General features: G+C 38.9%; 1 protein-coding gene and 1 long non-coding RNA gene across 6 annotated transcripts; both read right to left on the bottom strand.

The window, feature by feature from the left end:
- On the bottom strand, positions 903-5,268 carry LOC109224045. 5 transcript variants are annotated; one of them, XR_002067684.1, is made up of 6 exons: positions 5,070-5,268; positions 4,607-4,671; positions 3,477-4,510; positions 3,284-3,367; positions 1,703-1,874; positions 903-1,292 (listed from the first exon to the last, which is right to left on the bottom strand). It is a non-coding gene; the product is annotated as an uncharacterized LOC109224045 (long non-coding RNA). The 5 variants fall into 5 exon arrangements; XR_002067686.1 differs by having other exon boundaries at positions 1,703-1,889; positions 4,607-5,268; XR_002067687.1 differs by having other exon boundaries at positions 1,717-1,874; positions 4,607-5,268.
- On the bottom strand, positions 7,499-8,368 carry LOC109224477. Its single transcript, XM_019389055.1, has 2 exons — positions 8,099-8,368; positions 7,499-7,777 (listed from the first exon to the last, which is right to left on the bottom strand). The coding sequence occupies exons 1-2, from the start codon at positions 8,366-8,368 to the stop codon at positions 7,499-7,501; spliced, it is 549 nt and encodes a 182-aa protein (XP_019244600.1).

Below are 21,073 nucleotides of genomic sequence, written 5' to 3'. Positions count from 1 at the left end.
ATCGTTTGAAATATCAACACTTAGGGGTCGTTTGGTAGGGTATTTTAAGAATATGCGGAATAAGGTGTATTGGTAATGCAGGGATTAGTCATGCATGGGATAGTAATGCAAGCATTAGTTATGCAGACATTATTTCTTATTTACTGTTTGGTGTGGTGTATTAAAAATTATAATGCATTGCATAGTTTTTAAGAAAAATAGTTGTTTACAAAAATATCCTCCATATTCTCTAGCTTTAAGGGACTTTAAGGACAAATTTGTCTTTAACCATACTAATGCATGCATTAATAGCCATCGTATTACTAATGTCATGGTTTTCTATGCATTATTTATACTTAGGCTAATACCAAGTATGATGTATAACTAATACAAGTACTAGTTATACACAGGCTGAAAAAATATACCAAACAAGGTATTAAAAATGCATAGAGCTAATGCCACTACAACATTTTAGGTCTTTAGCCACCCTTGAAAAGTGTGGCCTAAACTATCAAAAAGTGTGGCATTTGATCAAAGGCCACACTTTTCAACTTTAAGCAACGCTTTTCTAGGGGTGACCTAAACTAGCGTAACCTTTTCCCTAAGACAACGCTTTTTAAGTGTTGCTTTAAAGACCACGCTTCAAAAGTGTGGCCTATAAGGTACAAATGCTACGCGTGTAATACCTCATGTGGCAACATTTTTCATGTCCTAAGGCTACATGTTTAAATCGTTGCCTTTTCTACTTTGAGGCCACCCTTATAAAGTGTTGTCTTTGTTAATAATTTCATATATCTAGTAATCACATTTATCATCCAATGTAAATATTATTATCATAAATTTTGAGATTATTGCAAAAGTGTGTAGATCTCAAACACTACATTAATCAATAATAAATAACCAAAAAAAAAAAAAAAAATTCAAGTGCATAGACTTATAATGAATTTTGAAAAAGAAATATGTGTCATGTACTACATTAATTAATAAAGCAAATTTCTTAAAGGTAAGCTACGGGAAATGAATTATACAATATCTGATGTATTCTATCATGAATAATATTTTAAAACACATTATACTGCTAAAGCTAATATACGTTAGCAACCCAATTTGTTATCCCCTTGGTCCTTAGCACCCTTCACATCAATCTTCTTATTTTGCAACTGATCCATTTTTGGCAGCTTGACCACTCTAGTAATCTAAGCAACATGTGAGCTTCCCTTGTTCAAATGAGCAAAAACTTTTGAAAGTTTTTGGCCCTTAAGTTCCCTAATTGTAATCTCTTTGTTCTTTTCAGTGGTTTTACCTTTCCATACCTGCAATTGAGACAAAAAAATATGCATTGTTTGTTATAGCCTGCTACTAATTTGAAAAAAACTCTCTATACCAGTTGCAATTAGATAATATTAGATGAGTCTATAATGTTGGAGGGGTTTAAATATGTGAAAGCATTAATTAGAGGGGAAAGGGGGATATTGGAAGGGGGAAATCTAATTTTCTAAAGGATCCTGCTCTTCCTTCAGAATGACGACTTATTCACCAAGAAATCATTAAAATATCAGCACTCCTAGCGGATAGAAGTCGTTGAAGTACTTGACAAATAAACTTTTAAAATAAATAGAAACATGGCTACTAGAGAAATACTTATAAATTAATTTTACCATTTTATTTATCAGAATAGAATTCAGAAGTATGAGTAAACAAGTTATCAAATCAACTAACTTACCATTGTTGCCTTACTTGAGATACGGTGCAGATCCAGATGAAAATATTCAAGTGCTCTGATAGATTGTAGATCATACTGACTAGTTTAGCTACCAGTTTTCTTTTCCTCCTTCACTCATCGCCACCTTTTACTTTACTCATCTCGGGCACATATAAAATAAACCAGCAACAATCTGCAAGCACCATCACTAAAACTATTTCTATAGTATATATGAGAGACAATAAGTAGAAGCTTTCCAACAAATACTGAAAGAGATTTATATTATTAAAAAGTATGACAAGTCTTTTAGGAATATCACACTTCACTCTACATGTGATATTAAGAGCAAATAAAAATAAACCTATAAGTTCACTAATTAGAATGGCTTCTAAATATATTGTCACTAGTACCATTTTTCGCGTAATGAACCTACTGCTACGACAAAGTGATTCCAAACTAGTCAAGCAAATGCATCCACAATGAATACCAAGCTGTAACAATTCAAGTTCTCATTCCACAACTAAAAAGAATCTTAAAAACACTTGCTGCTGCACTATGTTCTACAATATATGAGGTAGCTCATTTTTAAAAGTTGAATTATCTATGAGGTATAGCCTAATGACAGCAGCAACTCATTGAACATGCTGTAAAGATTTCAAACCAATTTGGATAACCATGAGGTATAGAGCTTGTTTGGATGGGCTTATTTTAAGTAGCTTTTAAGCCAAAATAGCTTTTAAATCATAAGTTAGAATTTCTAGCTTTTGGCTTTTGGCTTGTTTTTGTCATTTTAGCTTAAAAACAAGTGCTTAAAACACTTTTTTACTTTATCCAAACACTACAAAATGGCTTAAAAGCTATTTTGGCTTAAAAGCACTTAAAATAAGCCCTCCATTCGGGCTCATAGTCTAATGACAGAAACATCAGCAACTCATTGAAATCTCATCTAAAGCACTCAAATTCCTCTTCACGAATATGGTAAATTGTGTCCAATTTGCATCCCCTACTATACCATACTTGTTTATAATTTAAAAAACATTGAGAAACCACTTAATCAAAGCTACTAAGAAAGTCAACAAAAAGATGTGAATTCCAAAGTCATCAATGGCATTGGTTAAATTTTTATTTGCACGCTGCTAATGGTATCAGAAATGGTTCGCGTGGTTTGTGATTCTTTTTTCTTTATGTGTGTGTGTGTGGGTAACCTGCAAATTTTTTCAAGATTAAGCAGTATGGTAATCAACATATACATCAAAAGTTCGAGTGGGTCCTAATTAAACATAATGCTAACAAAACCAAGATAACCTAGAAGCTATAATTTGATGCCTATCAAAGGGCTTCAATCCAGTAACATAGAAAACACACGTTATCCGACAAAGATTCATAAGTAACTGCAAAAATACTACAACAGACAGAATAAAAAACCAACAAAAGGAATCAAATTGGCTGACCCATTAATTGCTGATCAAGAAAGATCATTCACAGTCACAAATGTTGTGAGAAAACAGAGAAAAGTTCAACACTTTATATCCTAATAAGAAAAATACAAGAAGGGGAACAAACAAAATACTGATTGGGGTTGATGAAAAGTTAAAAACTTACTCCTGTTTTACCAGGAATGGAGCAGTGCCACACCATCAAGTTCACTGACCCATCCGAAAGTGTCTCTGGCTTAGCTACAAACCCCTAAAAAATAACCAAAATAACCATTCAAAAATAAGTAGTAAAATTTACAAATCAAAACCATAAAGAATGGATATCAAGAAAGAATTTTTAAAATAAAAATAAAACTAACATGGGGGTGATTTTTGCGCCAAGCTTTGCGCTCCTCTGCAAGACGGCCACGGGCTATACCTCCTGACATTACTGTCTTTCTCTTATCCCAAACAAAAGGAGAAACCAACTATAACTTCTTACAATAATAACTACCAACTATCATAAACGAAGAGAACTAAGAAGCAGAGAAGGTAGGACTTCGAAGTATGGATCATTTTTGTCCAACAATCGATACAACAAAAAATTTGTTAACATAGAGAAAATGAGAAAAAGGCTCAGAGAAGATGCAAATGGTATAAGTAAACTATAAAACAACCTATCAATCTTCGGTGAAGCATTCACAAATAGAATCTATATGAACATCAAGCACTAGTTAAGCATCATATTCTTTTTTTCATGAAGTAAAAGGAGTTCAGAGGATGCAAATAAAATTACAATTGAGAAAAGAATATGTTTGCTCATGGACAAGCTAATCCAAAATTAAGGAGCAGTTATGCATTTGATGTTACAATTTGCTCATTTTCTTGTTTTAATTAAGCGGTATATTATTATTCATTGCTTTCATAGAAGAGTATTGGCATGTTGCACAACTCCACTAACTGGACACTGTATATTAACAAGTTATTTTACATCAAACTCTTGTACTTGATTTTTTTTCATTCTTAACTAGATGTCTTGTATAAGATGACAACTTTTCTAAAGGCAACTGGTTCCAAATAACCAAATGCTAAGAAGTATTGATAGTGTCAAATATTATAGAATGACTGAAACTTTATACCCAAAAGCAGCGTATGTATCATAGGTATTGTACAACATGTCATTATCATAAGCTCCTATCTGACATCTTAAGGATGTCTAAAGAAACAAAATAAATAACGAGAGCTACTATAAATAACTGGCATAACTATAGGAAGTACTGTGCTATTCTTTTATTCCCACTTACAAGGCAAACAAGGAAGTAAAGAATGCGGAGATGGCCAATTTAATCAACACCCACATGAAGTCTTCTTCATTATTCACTACCGTCAATGCCAAAGCTAGCTCTGCAGCTACCTATATATGATGGATTATCCAAAATAAACCCTTATGAATGGGCAAAATAAAAAGAACTAAACAAATATTGATTTAACGTCAATTAAATAGTCTTACAATGGCTAAAAAATTTCCAACTTGAATTGTCAGTGAAGGTTTTGAAGAAGCCAGAGTTCAACAGCCTTCAAATGGAATGAAAATTACTTGTAAAAATGAACAAGCTGATAGATGGATAGTATAGTTAGAATTTTTTTCGGATTATCTATAGATCTTAATTAGCTCCTTTATATAGAGTTGTTGAGTCAGTTATAGTTTCTAGTCCAAATTGAGTTCACCAAAGACTAAGTTTTAATAGACTAATAAGGCTAACCGGAAATAGCGAGATGAGAACAATAATACGACAGAATAGAGCAAAATCAGAAAGAGGCTGCTAGAATGAGCGAGGCGACAACATAAATTCTAGACAATAGGAGAAGATAAGAAACATACAATGCAATAACTAAACCTACAATACAGAAAACACATATTGGTAGAAAGATAGAAGTAGAAAACCGAAGAGAGAAGAGAAGAATGTACTCACAGAGAATTAACTACTATAGCCCTAAAATTTGGCAAGGGTTTTCGACGATTAGAAGCAGCAACAAACTGAAGTTGACTCTTTCTATCTCTGAGATGCCTTTGGAATTAGGAATAAAATAAATTTGGGGAAAAAATATGGATGAATTGTGGGGTAGGAGGAAATAGGGAATGGAAAATCAAAATAGAACTTAGCAAAATAGCGGGTTCCCTTATTTGCTTTTTCAAAATGGGGGACAATATTTTATTAAGAGGTCGGGGGGAAAATTTTTGGTGAAAATTTTTAGACTACACTTAGAAAGTGTAGCTTTTAGGATTGATAAATAGCAACTACTTGAAAGTGTTGTAATATAGGCAAATAAGCGTTGCCAAATATTTTATGATTTGGCAACACTTAATGAGCGTGGTCTTTAGTGTCTAAAAGTACCCTTTTAAAGTGTAGCCTAAACCTCGTAGCCAAAAGTCGGAGACAAAGGCCATCCCTAAAAAAACGTTCTCTTAGATTCTTTTGGCAACACTTCTCAAGCGTTGTCTAAAATTAGTGTTGCCTTAGGACAAATTTGTTGTAGTGTGCTTGCATTATTTTTTCTAATACCTCCTACCAAATGACCCCTTAGTATCCAGAATATAGGTGCAACGTCCACTGAGAAAAGAGCTTGGGGAGTGAAATTAAAAAACAGGCAGATTTACAAGTGGTAATTGAAAAATAGCCACAATTTCAAAAGTAATCGAAATTTAGCCATTTTTCGTGTAAAGATAAATCTGAACGAAAATACTGTCCAAAATACAAAAAATATTCCAGTATAATATACTGGAGTTTCAACATAATATACTGGAGTTCCAGCATAATATATTGGACAACAACAACAACAATAATATACCCAGTATTATCCCACACCGTGGGGTCTGGGGAGGGTAGTGTGTACGCAAACGTTACTCCTACCTTGTGAGGATAGAGAGGCTGTTTCAAATAGATCATCGGCTCAGGAAAGCATAAGCACCACATTAATGAAAATATAAACAAGAAGGGACAGTAGCCCTAATATGGGTATTGAACACCGGGTGAAAAAACCAAAAAAAAAATGATATGAATGAATTTATCAGAAAACAATTATATACTCAATTGCCATTTTAAAAGGAATTTTTGCAACTGCCAATCAGTTTCATCACTTTTGTGAAAAAAGGAACTGTTATGATCAATAAGATAACATTTCTCCATCAATTTGATATGTCAGGTTGTTATTACAGTGTAAGAGACATGTAATTACAATATATAATCTTTTCAATTGAAAAAAAAAATTACCACCAGAAATGCCAAATACAAAAGTGCTGTAAGCAACAACAACAACAACAACAACCCAGTAAAATCCCATAAGTGGAGTCTGGGGAGGGTAGTAAGTACGCAGACCTTACCCCTACCCCGAAGGAGCAGGGAGGCTGTTTCCGGAAGACCCTCGGCTCAAGATAAGAAGAAAAACAAAAAGGGGGGAATGTTAGTTTCACCACAGAGATCATAGGAAAAATAGGAAACTTAAAATGCAGAAGGAAAAATGCAAAACAAAAACAAAAATGATGGCTAGTAAATAGGTCCTGCACCGAAAAGAGAAAACAGTAAGACACGACAATGCCCCAGCTATCTCAGACAAAAACCCTACCAGACTAGGCTCACAACAGTACAAGGTAACGCAAGACTCAACTACCTCCTAGCATACAACCGTAATAATCGACCTCCACAACTTCCTATCAAGTGTCATGTCCTCGGAAATCTGAAGCCTCGCCATATCCTGCCTGATCACTTCTCCCCAATACTTCTTAGGCCGCCCTCTACCTCTTCTCGTGCCTCCACAACCAGTCGCTCACACCTCCTTACTGGAGCATCTGGGCTTCTCCTCTGTACATGTCCGAACCATCTGAGCCTCGCTTCCCGCATCTTGTCATCAATGGGAGCCACGTGCACCTTCTCCCGGATATCATCATTTCTAATCCTGTCCATCCTAGTGTGCCCGCACATCCACCTCAACATCCTTATTTCTGCTACTTTCAGCTTTTGGATATGTGAGTTCTTAACAGGCCAACACTCAGCCCCATACATCATGGCCGGTCTAACCACCGCTTTATAGAACTTACCTTTGAGTATCGTTGGCACTCTCTTATCACACAAAACTCCGGATGCTAACCTCCACTTCATCCAACCTACCCCAATACGGTGTGCGACATCCTCATTGATCTCCCCTCCCCCGTGGATAACCGACCCAAGGTACTTGAAGCTGCCTCTACTAGGGATAACCTGTGATTCAAGCCTCACATCCACGCCCACTTCCCCCGGCTCAGTGTTGAACTTACACTCCAAGTATTCCGTCTTTGTTCTGCTCAACTTGAAACCTTAGACTCAAGAGTCTGTCTCCAAACTTCTAGTCTCTTGTTAACACCGACTCATGACTCATCAATCAGAACTTTGTCATCGGCAAATAACATGCACCATGGCACCTCCCCTTGAATATGGTTTGTTAATGCATCCATCACCAGGGCGAATAAGAACGGACTGAGCGTAGAGCCTTGGTGTAGCCCCATTTCAACCAGAAAATGCTCCAAGTCGCTTCCTACTGTCCTAACCCGAGTCTTAGCCCCATCATACATGTCCCTAATCGCCATAATATAGGGAACCGACACACCTTTTGTCTCCAAGCATCTCCGGAGAACTTCTCTTGGAACCTTGTCATACGCTTTCTCTAGGTCAATAAACACCATGTGCAGATCCTTCTTTCTCTCTCTGTACAGTTCCACCAACCTCCTAACAATGTGTATAGCTTCTGTGGTAGAACGACCCGGCATGAACCCGAACTGTTTGTCGGATACAGACACTGTCATCCTCACCCTCACTTCAACGACCCTCTCCCATACTTTCATGGTGTGACTAAGTAATTTGATACCCCTATAATTGTTACAACTTTGGATATCACCTTTGTTCTTATACAATGGAACCACCGTACTCCACCTCCACTCATCCGGCATCCTCTTCGCCTTAAAAATAACATTAAACAACCCAGTCAACCACTCCAAATCTGCTCTGCCTACACACTTCCAAAATTCCACCGGAATCTCGTCTGGCCTGGTTGCTCTGCCCCTACTCATCTTATGCATAGCCCCCACAACCTCCTCAGCCTTGATACGCTTGCAGTGCCCGAAGTCACGGTGACTCTCGGAATGCTCCAATTCGCCTAGCACAATATCCCGATCCCCTTTTTCATTCAGAAGTTTATGGAAGTAAGTCTGCCATCTCCTCTTAATCTGGGCATCTTCCATCAGTATCCTACCATCTTCGTCCTTAATGCATCTCACTTGGTCTAAAATCCCGAGCCTTCCTCTCTCTCAACTTGTCCAGCCGGAATAACTTCTTCTCCCCGCCCTTTTCCCCTAGTTCCTCGTACATACGACCATAAGCCGCAGTCTTAGCATCCGTGACTGACAGTTTAGCTTCCTTCCTAGTTACCTTATATCTCTCCATGCACGCTCGCCTCTCCTCCTCACATATGCTCCCCACTAACTTCATGTATGCTGCCTTCTTCGCTTCCACTTTACCTTGGATCACTTCATTCCACCACCAGTCTCCTATATGCCCACTAGAGACACCGGTCGAGACCCCTAATACCTCTCTCGCAGACGCCCTTATACAGTCTGCTGTTGCTGACCACATAGTGTTTGCGTCCCCACTGCTCCTCCAAGCACCCATAGCCGACAGCCGCCACTCCAACTCTTGGGCTTTATCCTTAGTCAATGCTCCCTACCTGATTCTCGGTGTTCCTCGAGCAGTCCGTTTCCTCCTCTTGAACCTAATACCAATGTCTATCACCAAGAGTCTATGCTGCGTCGCGAGTGTCTCACTCGGAATCACCTTGCAGTCCTTGCACAGCCCGTTGTAATACCTCCTGAGGAGGAGATAGTCAAAAGTGCTGTAAGCATTTATTTAAATATTGGCTTCGTCTCATGATGAAGTCATCATGATATTTCTGATACCAAATGTTGGTATCTAGTCGAAAATTAAAGAAAAATCTGAGAGGAGGAGACAAGGAATTGAAGAAAGAAGCAGAAGAGAAGAAGAAGAAGACAGAAGAAGACAGAGGAACTAGAAATGTGGGAGAGACTTTCGAATTTTCATTGATATTCAAAAGTGTCTAATGAATTATTACAATTGGCTATTTATACTTCTCAATGAACTACTGTAAATGCAAAGATCAAAGCAAGAGAATTGAGCTAAGGCATAAGCTAAACAAACTTTCAAACTAACTACATTTCCCGCCATTAACTAATTCAACTCCTACTAACATAACTAACTTTCAAACTAACTACTCTTCAGCTATTGACGTGGCTTCATGGGCCATTGCTGAGTTTTGTGTATCAATAACCCCATGTGGAAGAACACCCTTGTCCTCAAGGGTGAAAGAAGGAAACCTGGTCCGAAGGAGGGAAGAAAATTCCCAAGTAGCAGCATCAACTTCCAAACCTTGCCATTTAACAAAGCATTGAGCAACGGCCTTGTTACCTTTTTTGACTAACCTACGATCAAGTATAGCTTCAGGAGTAGGACATAAAGGGCTAGAAAGATCAAGGATAGGAGGGTGGATAATTTCAGAGGGCAGGACAGGACAGAACTTGAGCTGAGATATATGGAAAGTGGGGTGGATTTGGACTTCGGGTGGGAGGAGTAATTTATAGGCAACTGCTCCAATGCGTTCAAAAATAGGGTAAGGGCCAAAATAGCGAGAGGTAAGCTTATGATAGGGAGAGATAGAAAGGGTGGATTGCCTGTAAGGTTGCAACCTCACAAAGACCCAGTCACCAATTGAAAACTGTTTGTCAGTGCGATGAGCATTGGCTTGGTCTTGCATATGCTGTTGAGCTCGTGCCAAATGATACTTAGCTAGCTGCATTTTGAAGTCACGAAGAAGCATAATGTTCTCAATGTCCTCAGAAGAAGAATCACCAGGAAGATAAGGGAGGTGGAGAGGAGGAGGGTAGCCATAAAAGAGTTCAAAAGGGGAAGTCTGAATGGCAGAATGGTGTGATAAATTGTACGACCATTCAGCCAACGGCAAAAAGGCACACCAATCAGATGGTGAATCAGAACAGAAACAGCAAAGATAAGTTCCAAACACCGATTGAGAACCTCCATTTGGCCATCTGTTTGCGGATGATAAGATGTAGAAGTATGCAACTGGACTCCTTGAGCCGAAAGGAACTCCTTCCAAAAGGAGCTAATGAAGATGGGATCACCATCACTGGTAATGGTAGTAGGAAACCCATGGAGTTTGAAGATGTGATCTAGAAAAATAGGCACAAGGGATTGCGCAGTGCAGGGGTGAGCTAAAGAAATAAAATGACCATACTTAGTCAATCTATCAACGATGACCCAAATAACAGTCTTTCCCTTTGATCTGGGCAAACCTTCAATAAAATCCATGTTAATATCTGTCCAAGGAACTGCACGGAGAGGTAGAGGCTGTAACAACCCAGCTGAAGCAGATGTGTCATACTTGTTCCTTTGACAAATAGAACAATTGAGCACAAAATTAAGAACATCATTTCGGATGCCCTTCCAATAAAAGTAAGCCATCAATTTCCTAGTGGTTGCATCAATACCAGAATGACCACCAGATGGGGAAGAGTTCCACAGGTGCAAAAGCTTAGCCCTAACCCCAAATCATTTCCATCCATCAGTTTACCCTTCCGCCTACGTTGATTATTTATCCAAGTGAAGTATTTCTGTGGTGAAGACTGTAAAGAGGTAATGAGGTGGCTCAGTTCAGGATCTTGAAACCAGCTGTTGTGAATCTCATTCCAAAGGTCTGTCTGAACACAAAAACCATGAGGGACATCAATTCAGCACCTGACACTCTTGACAAGGAATCAACAGCCACATTCTCCTTGCCCTTCTTATACTGAATTTCAAAATCAAAGGGTAGCAACTTAGCCAACCACCTAATCTGCAAATCAGTGTATAACTTCTGTTTTAGCAGGTGCTTAAGGGCCTTCTGATCAGTTCTCATAATAAAGTGATGACCTAAAAGGTAATGAGACCATTTAGTAACTGCAAACACTAGAGCCAACAACTCCTTCTCATACACAGATAAAGCCATGTGCCTAGGAGCTAAGCCTTTACTGATGAAGGCTATAGGGTGGCCCTCTTGCATAAGAACAACACCAATACCTGTTCAACTAGCATCTGTTTCAACTACAAATGGAAGAGCATAGTTAGGTAATGCTAATACAGGAGCAAAAGTGAGAGCCACTTTCAATGCTGCAAATTCCTCTGCAGCTTTAGCATTCCACAGAAAACTATCCTTCTTGAGCAAGTCTGTGAGTGGCCTACCAATAATACCATAACCTCTGATGAACTTCCTGTAATACCCTGCGAAACCCAAGAAACCCCTCAGTTGTTTAACAGTCGTGGGATCTGGCCATTGTTGGACTGCTTCAATTTTCCTAGGTCAGTAGAGACCCCGTCAGCAGTAATAAAATGTCCTAAATATTTCACCCTTGAAACTCCAAATGCACACTTAGATTTCTTGGCCAATAGGTTGTGAGTGACCATAGTGTCAAATACCTGCTTCAAATGGTTCACATGATCTTGCAAAGTAACACTATAGATCAAAATGTCATCAAAGAATACTAAGACAATTTTTCTGAGAAAATTCTAAAACAAGTGATTCATGAGACATTGAAATGTAGAAGGAGCATTAGTTAAGCCAAAGGGCATTACTAAATACTCATAGTGGCCAAAGTGAGTTTTGGAAGCAGTTTTGGAAACATCCTCAGGTAGCATCCTGATCTGATGATAACCAGATCTGAGATCAATTTTAGAGAAAATTGTGGCCCCAGCTAACTCATCTAACAGATCATCTATAAGGGGTATGGGAAACTTATCCTTGATTGTGCACTGATTCAATTCCCTGTAGTCTACATATAGCCTCCAGGACCCATCCTTCTTACCAACAAGAACCACAGGAGATGAAAAAGGACTGTCGCTGTACTAGGTAATCCGTTGCTGCAACATTTTATTAACCAACTGTTCAATGATGCCTTTTTTAATAGAAGAGTACCTGTAGGGTCTAATATTTACGAGTTTTGAGCCAGGTTGAATGGGTAATCTATGATCAAAAGCTCCCCTTTGTGGAGGTAGAGATGTAGGTTCAACAAATACCAATTGGTATTGATGCAAAAACAGTTCAATAGTAGATGTATTATCAGCTTTGGTCATATGCAAGGCTTGACAGTGCATAGGAGTGAGTGAGCTAGGAACACTATCCCTCACTTGCAACATAAAGAACTGGATGTCATCCCCCTTCAACCTATTTAAGGACATAGGAATGGAGACCTTACAGTCCTCAGACACTCCCCTCAATATATGAGACTTTCCTTGATAGTTGAAAGCCATAGTAAGCTCAGAATAATCCATGGTAATGGGACCAAGTGTTTTCATCCACAAAGCTCCCAGAACCAGATCATATTTACCAACTGGGAACACAAGTAAGTCAGAAGAGAATGTAGTACCCTGAAGAATCCATTCAAATCCCCTAACAACCCAGAAGTGGCTTCCAAAGTGTTGTTGCCAAGGCTTACATAACTCACCCTAGTAGGATAAATTTGACACCCCAAACTCTTAGCAGCCTTTTCATCAATAAAGTTATGGGTACTACTCCCATCCAACAAAATTTGAATTGGTCTCTTCTCACTATATCCAGTAACATGAATGGTTTGAACTCCTTGTAGGCCACTTAGGGCACATAAGGATATCATAGGAATATCATCTTCCCAGCTACCCATTCTTCCTTAGAAGGAGTCTCCTCAAATTGTTGCTTAATAGTCTCTTCACACTCACCTTCTGCAATCTCTAGATCCATCACAAACAATTGTTTAGGCAGGTTACATTTATGACCAACAGTGTATTTATCATCACAAAAATAGCAAAGACCATGTGCTCTCCTAGCCTGCATTTCTGCAGGAGAAATAGTTCTCCTATTTTTGGGAACATTCATAGTGGTTGAGGGAGGTAGAGCTAAGCGAGGAGTGGAGGAATGAGGGCTAGGATTATGTTTGAGTGTAAGTGGTTCATATGAAGACTTTTTGAGGTGAGTAGAGGACACAGAAGTGGTGCGACTCCTTAAAGATCTAGTATTAGCAGCTAAGGTTTCTTCAGCTAGTCTAGCTAAGCGATAAGTTTTAGACAATGTCTGAGGCTCATGCATTTTAACAGGATGTACCAATTCCTCCTTCAATCCACCTAAAAAACAGGATATGGCCTGACTAACAGTTAGATCACATTAAGCTAATAACCTCGCAAAAGCGAATTGAAACTCCTTCACTGATCCAGCCTGCTTAGCTGTTTCAGTTCTAGCATAGGATTGGTATAATCTTCACTAAATATTTCAATCAAAGCCTCAATGTACTCATCCCATGAAGGAAGGATAGGCGAATCTCTACATTTCAAATAGGATTGATGCCAAGCTAGAGCATCATCATCCAAATTCATGGATACTATATGGACCTTCTGATTCGCAGCAGTATTATCAACGGTAAAATATTGATCAATTCTATACAACCAGCTTTTTAGATTTTCACCATTGAATCTAGGGAATAACAAATTATGACTTCGAGTGCTAGGAACATGATATGGATTAGGCCCTAGAATTCCCTGACCTGATGGTTGCACATCATCAGGGCTTTTAGAAGTGGAACCATTGTCTCGTGATTGTTGATGCAATTGCATTCCATCGATCGAGTTTTTGAGAGCTTCAACCATATGTAGCATCTCAGCATGACGATGATCCAAGTCAGCTTGCAGCTCATCTATTTTCTGATCGAGAATGGCACGTAGATCTAGCTGTTGAGCAACTAAGTCTTTGTATTGTTCCTGCCAGTCGGGATTTGCAGGATCGACAGCTTTTTGATGTCCCATGGTTTAGCTCTGATACCAATTGATACCAAATATTGGTATCTAGTCGAAAATTAAAGAGAAATCTGAGAGGAGGAGATAAGGAATTGAAGAAAGAAGCAGAAGAGAAGAAGAAGACAGAGGAACTAGAAATGTGGGAGAGAGTTTCGAATTTTCATTGATATTCAAAAGTGTCTAATGAATTATTACAATTGGCTATTTATACTTCTCAATGAACTACTTTAAATGTAAAGATCAAAGCAAGAGAATTGAGCTAAGGCATAAGCTAAACAAACTTTCAAACTTCTCGCCATTAACTAATTCAAATTTGGACTCCAACTAACATAACTAACTTTCAAACTAACTACTCTTCAGCTGTTGACGTGGCTTCATGGGCCATAGCTGAATTTTGTGTATCAATTTCCTTTATAAAGCACCATGGATTAAAAGAAATTTGACATAAGGTTTACAAAAAAATACGTCAAACACAAAATAGACTTTACATTGGGGCAGGAAACCCCTTTATACTTTTAAGTGTAGCCTTTGTATTTTACGCCGCATACCAAAGGGAATCAAGAAGATATGAGACAAAAGTAACCATCTAGCGTATAAAAATCAGTATATTAAGAGAAAAATGTCTCTCACTATTTCTTCTTTCTTTTCTTCTCCAACACTTGGAGAAGAAGAAAAAATTCAGTTTTCCCTAAGTTCTTAGACAATAAAAGCAGACAAAACTTCTACTGTATTTAGAACTTGGCTTAGACGCCAAAGTGTAGAAAAGAGATAATAACCAGTAAAGAAAAGGGAACTGATATGCCATAAGAGAAACATATTCAGTGAAACACCTCTGAAGCATATAATAATTCAACCATATATTCAAACAAGAATACACACTATAGGCTCTGATAACATTGTTAATTAAATTATGGAGCAAGAATAACACATTGTGTATCTTGTTACTCACAACGAAAATCGTTATAATTGCTACCAAGAAAATTGCTCCGAAATCTACTTTGAATCACTTGTAAACAAAGTTAATCTTTCACCAATTAAATGCCCTAACTTTTTTGTGTTTTTCGTGTAGAGAGGATTAGTCAGAGAGAAATTTTTTTACGCTGGAGAAGTTCTGTGTTTTCTCTTTAAAATAGATAGGCAGAGTAATAACAGTTAAATAAGATAACTCACCACTCCCTTTTGCACGTTTACTTTAGAGGGAGTTTGTGATTGTGGGGTAACTTCTCTTAACCTCTCTTATTTATATCTCTTAACCGGGTCGGGTCAGCTCACATGGAGAGATCTACGACCCATAAACCAACATCTTCCACTTTGCTACTCGTGGGCTAGACCGATGTATTTGACACACAATTTATATTGGCAAATAGTTGGTGCGACTTGCGAGCACCAAGAGCTGTAACATTCCAAAACCAATTAAGATTGTACTAAAGCTCTATGTAGAAATCCAATCACATACGGAAATAATTCACTACTTGCGTGAGTATCTTATTACTCGCAATACCCCAGACATCATTCGCTACTCCTATAGTTTGTTATCCGACCCCTCATCCTTGAAAAGAGGTGAACTCGAGTTCATATATAACTTTATATCCACAATTACACTTATTACCCTATGGTAAGTTTAATGTCCGACCTATGAATACAAGTTATATTATTTATTTTAGTTGTCTTCCCCTTTTACTCAAAACTATCCATCCCAGATCAACTGATTTCCTAGATATGCACTACACTGCCGAATCACTTGTGGATATTAGTGACATGCTAAAGTAGCAACATCAATTGGCACTTCAAGAAATAGTTAAGCGTCAAAGGGTATTACAAGAAAATTTAATATAACTTTTTTGGATCTCACAATATGAAGAAGCAAGGATCAATTCTTTTGTTATCCATTGGTTGTTAGCACATGTGGTATGAAACACGTGTTACATTGTTCTCACCATATATTAGTGCGCTCGTCTAATTGTTTTATTCATCCAACATCATACAGATCTTAGTCCAGACACCTAAAAATGTCTTAACCCGAATTTGTCACTTCAATAATCCTCAATCCATCTTCTTTGAGAAACACTCATCTGGCTTACAAAATAAGTCATAATCAAATGGCGGAGTTCGTAAGTCTGACTAGTTGTCAAGACCGACCTTTACAATTGAAATATGACCTATCACTATTCAAGGTTCTATAAGGTCTCATATCTTCACGATTCTCAACGTAAGAGGCGATTACTAGTGTGAGAGAGTCAATCTTGCAACTTGTTTGACACACTTTGTTAATAAAACATCTCACATACTAGATATGAACAAAAATTTAAGAGTCAAATATTAATGAGGATATTATAATGATCAAGTCATTTTACAATACATAAACATGGTCATATCCTTCGCAAACCTAGAGCCATAACATGCTTCTCAAACAGGTCTCTAGATATCGCCTTTGTAAAAGGATCAGCTATCATATTCCGCATAGGAATGTACTGAAAATTTATCTCTCCATTTGCTACCATGTCTCTCACAAACCTTGAGAGTTCTTTGTAACATCCAAATGCTCAAAGAATCTCTTCAACCAAACAGCTTCTTGTACTGCAGACGCAGAAGCCACGAACTTTGCTTCCATCGTTGAAAGGGTTATACAGGTTTTCTTACTTTTCCATGATATAACATCCCATTAAGTAAGAAATCATAATCGGATGTTGATTTTCTATCATTACGGTCACCAGCCCAATCGGCATCTGTATATCCTCTCAAGTATAAATCATTTCCACTATAACATAGTGAGTAATCTGTAGTTCCCTTCAGGTATTTGGAAATTCTCTTCACAACTTTCCAATGATCTCTTCCAGAATTGGATTGATACCTGCTAACCAGACCTACAACATAAAAAATATCTAGGCGAGTACACATCATAGCATACATCAAGTTCCCGACAACGCTTGAATATAGAACTCAAGACATGTCTTTCTTTTCATTTTCAGTCTTGGGACACAATTCAAGGCTTAAAGTTTCACCTCTCGCTATAAGAGTATCCATGGATTTGCAACTATTCATGCGAAAACGCTCCAAAACTTTCTTTATATAAGTTTCTTGAGATAGACTTAATAACTTTTTGGAACGGTCTCTTTGGATCTTAACTCCAAGGATATAATCTGCCTGACCCAAATCTTTTATGTCAAATGACTTTTAAAGCCATGACTTGATGGTTTTCAGATACTCCAAATTATTTTCGGCCAATAAAATATTATCCATGTAAAAAGAAAGAATTACAAACATCCCATTGGACTTCTTCACATAAATGTAGTGTTTTTCATTGATCATGGTGAAATCATATGAGATCACGTCCTTATGAAATCTCAAATACCATTGCTTCGAAGACTGCTTCCGGCTATAAATAGATTTTTTTAATTTATAAACCTTATTTTCTTGGCCTTTAATGATGAAGCCTACAAGTTGTTCCATGTAGATTTCTTTATTTAGTTCTCCATTGAGAAAATCTCTCTTCACGTCCATTTGGTGTAATTCCAACTCCAAACGTGCAACAATAGCCAAAAGTAAGCAAATTGAGGTAAACTTCACAACCGGTGAAAATGTTTCCTCATAATCTATTCCAGTTTCTAGAGTAAAACCTTTTGCCACCAATTGTGCCTTGTATCTTTGTATTGACCCATCTGCTTTGCGTTTAACTTTGAGAACCCGTTTATTCCTAATAGCTCTATTCCCAGGTGGAAGGTCAACTAGATCCCACACTTTTTTGATTTTTGTGGACTCTAGTTCTTCTTTCATTGCTTTCTTCCATTCATATTTTCCAAGGCTCGATAAAGCCTTAGTCATAGACTTTGGCCCATCCATTTTTGTGGGACCAAAAAAAATTTAATAATCAATGTCATAAGTCGTTTGGGTATATTTTTTTCTAGTACTCTTTCGTAGTTAAAATTCAGGTTCATCAGAAGGATTTTGGGATTGAGAACTCCCACTCCCGCTCGAATAAAAAAATATGATCTTGATCGGTCTGATTATCAACCATGTCAGAAGACACTTGCTGACTATCCGAGTTCAATATTTCAGAAAGTGGCTCTCCATTCTTTACCTCACCTTTCTTTGGAAAATCATTTTCCATAAATGTAACATCTCGTGATTTAATCTCAGCAACACTTCCACCTTCTATTTCACCAATGAACACATACCCTTTGGAGTGTTCTGAATATCTTATAAAGATATATATTTTTTTCCTTTTGGACCTAATTGACCAAACTTGCTAAAAGAACCCTTTAAATATGCAGCACAATATCAAGCTCGTAAATTATTTAAGGTTTATGACCATTCCAAAGCTCATAAGGAGTGGAAGAAACTGATTTAGAAGGCACTTTGTTCAATACATAGGCTGCAGTCAATAACGCATCTCCCTAAAGGAGATAGGTAAATATTCCTGCGGCATCATTGTGACGACCCGGCCCGTCGTCACGTGAGTTATCGCTCCGTTTTCCTCATTTTTATGCTTCTTCATGTTTCGTTATCGGTATGTGGTGTGTTAGAGTTGATTCGGATTGGTTTTGATAAGAAATGAGACACTTAGTCTCTTTAAGGAAGGCTTAAGTTGGAAAAGTCAACCGGACGTTGACTTATGAGTTATAGGGATCGGATGTGATTTTCGGTGATTCGGTTAGCTTCGGGAGGTGATTTGTGACTTAGGAGTGCGATCGGAATTGAATTTGAAGGTCCAGTGTAGAATTAGGCTTGAATTGGCGAAGTTAGTATTTTGGCGAATTCCGGTTGGCAGGTGAGATTTTGATCCAAGGGTCGGAATGGAATTCTGAGAGCTTGCTGTAGCATCGATATGCGATTTTTGATGTGTGTGCAAAATTTCAGGTCATTCGGACGATGTTTGGTTGGGTTTTTGATCGAATGCGTGTTTCAGAAGTTCTTGAAGAACTTAGGCTTGAATCCAATGTGAATTGATGATTTCAGTGTTGTTAGGTGTGTTTTGATGATTGGAACAAGTTTGGATGATGTTTTGGGATATGTTGGTGCCTTTGGTTGAGGTCCCAGGGACCTCGGGGTGATTTCGGAGGGCTTAACGGAGGTTTTGAACTTGGAAGTTATTGCAGATTTTTGCCCAGCTGTTGCAGACCTTCGTGTTCGCAGCCTCAGGAGCGCGTTCGTGATGAGGAGTTGTGCAGACCATCGCGTTCGCGAGGGCTGCTTCGCGTTCGCGTAGAAGGGGCCTGGGGCCCTGCCTGGTTTGTGCATCGCGTTCGCGGTTGGTTGAACGCGTTCGCGTAAGAGGTAATTTGTGGTCAACGGAACTTGTTCATTGCGAAGGCGGGGGTGTTGACCGCGTTCGCGTAAGGTAAAACCTGGGCGTCCAGAGGGGCGTTTTATATTATTTCATCCGCGACCCCATTCATTATTTCCTCCATTGTTGACCACCTTAAGAGCTTTTTGGTAGAAATTGAAGAGGATTTTGACGGGAATCGATTGGAGGTAAGTCTCGTGACCTAGAAACGTCATTTTTTTTGAAGAATCAACCTTTAATTCTTGGAAATTTGGGTAAAAATTGGAAGAACTAGGGCTTGGTTTTTGAAATGAAAATTTGGGATTGGAAAGGGCATTTGAACTCCGATTTTGATGATTTTGATATGTGTAGACTCGTGGCGAGACGAGGAATCCGGAGTTGTGAATTTCGTAATTTTTCGAGGGTGGGCCCAGGGCTCGGGTTTTGCCAACTTCGTGATTTTTGATATTTTTCGAGTCTTTTTGATTGGGTTATGACCCATTAGCCTATTGTGATGTATTCCTTGTGGTTTTGATCAGATTCGACGCGCGAGGAAGTCGATTCGAGGGGAAAAGGCGTAGCGAGCTAGACTTTGACCGGCTAGAGGTGAGTAATGATTTTAAATGATGTTCTGAGGGTTTGAAACCCCGGATTTGCACAACCTAGTGCTATGTTGAGATGAGACACGCGTTCCATGACGAGCGCGGGGGTCATTTACTATTGGGGACTGTGACTTGGTCCAGTCCGGATGATATTTTATCACGTATTAGCAATGACTTGTTGTTTCCATTATGATTTGGGCTTATTTCCATATTTGGGGCTTACTGCCGACTGTTTGAACTCTTTATGAACTATCAGCACTGTTTTCCTCACTGTTTGAAATATCATTTGAACTCAGTCCATGTGATTTACACTGTTTCTTGAACTCAGCCATATTTATTCAAACTTGGAGTTTTAAACTGATATTTGAACTATTGTTTGAGCCGAGCATTATTGCTTTACTGTTGCCCGAGGGGATGTTGACTATTTCTGGACTGATTGAGGCCGAGGGCCTGATGTGAGGGCATGATGAGTGAGGTGAGGAGGCTTTCAGGCCTCGTATTGATACTGTTCAGGCTTTCAGGCCTTGTTGATAGCGCTTGGGCTGTAGGAGCCCCTCCGGAGTCTGCACACCCACAGTGAGCGCCTGACATGAACGGGGAGGAGCGGTCACCTTGTAATGACGGCAATTGGTTTTTCTTCACCCCAGCCCTAGTGCGGCTGAGGTTGACCCTAATAAATTTGAAGGCGAAGGCACTTGGCCTGAGCCCTAGTTTGACTAAGGTCCAACCCGATATATTCGGATGGCGAAGGTGCTTAGCCTGAGCCCCGGTTCGACTGGCGTCGAACCTGATATATTTTGATGGCGAAGGCACTTAGATTGAGTCCCGGTTTGACTGAGGTCGAACCTGATATATTTTGATGGCGAAGGCACTTAGCCTGAGTCCCGGTTCGACTGAGGTCGAACCTGATATATTTTGATGGCGAAGGCATGTGGCCTGAGTCCCGGTTCGACAGATCGAACCTGATATATTTTGATGGCGAAGGCACGTGGCCTGAGTCCCGGTTTATTTTAATGGCGAAGGCACTTGGCCTGAGTCCCGATTCGACTGAGGTCGAACCTGATATATTTTGATGGAGAAGGCACGTGGCCTGAGTCTCGGTTCGACCGAGGTCGAACTTGATATATTTTGATGGCGAAGGCACTTGGCCTGAGTCTCGGTTCGACTGAGGTCGAAGCTGATATATTCTGATGGCGAAG

This window comes from Nicotiana attenuata, chromosome 3 (genome assembly GCF_001879085.1).
Source record: "Nicotiana attenuata strain UT chromosome 3, NIATTr2, whole genome shotgun sequence".
NCBI lineage: Eukaryota > Viridiplantae > Streptophyta > Magnoliopsida > Solanales > Solanaceae > Nicotiana > Nicotiana attenuata.
The sequence above is the reverse complement of the archived record's forward strand: the minus strand, read 5'-3'. Positions and strand labels throughout refer to the sequence as shown.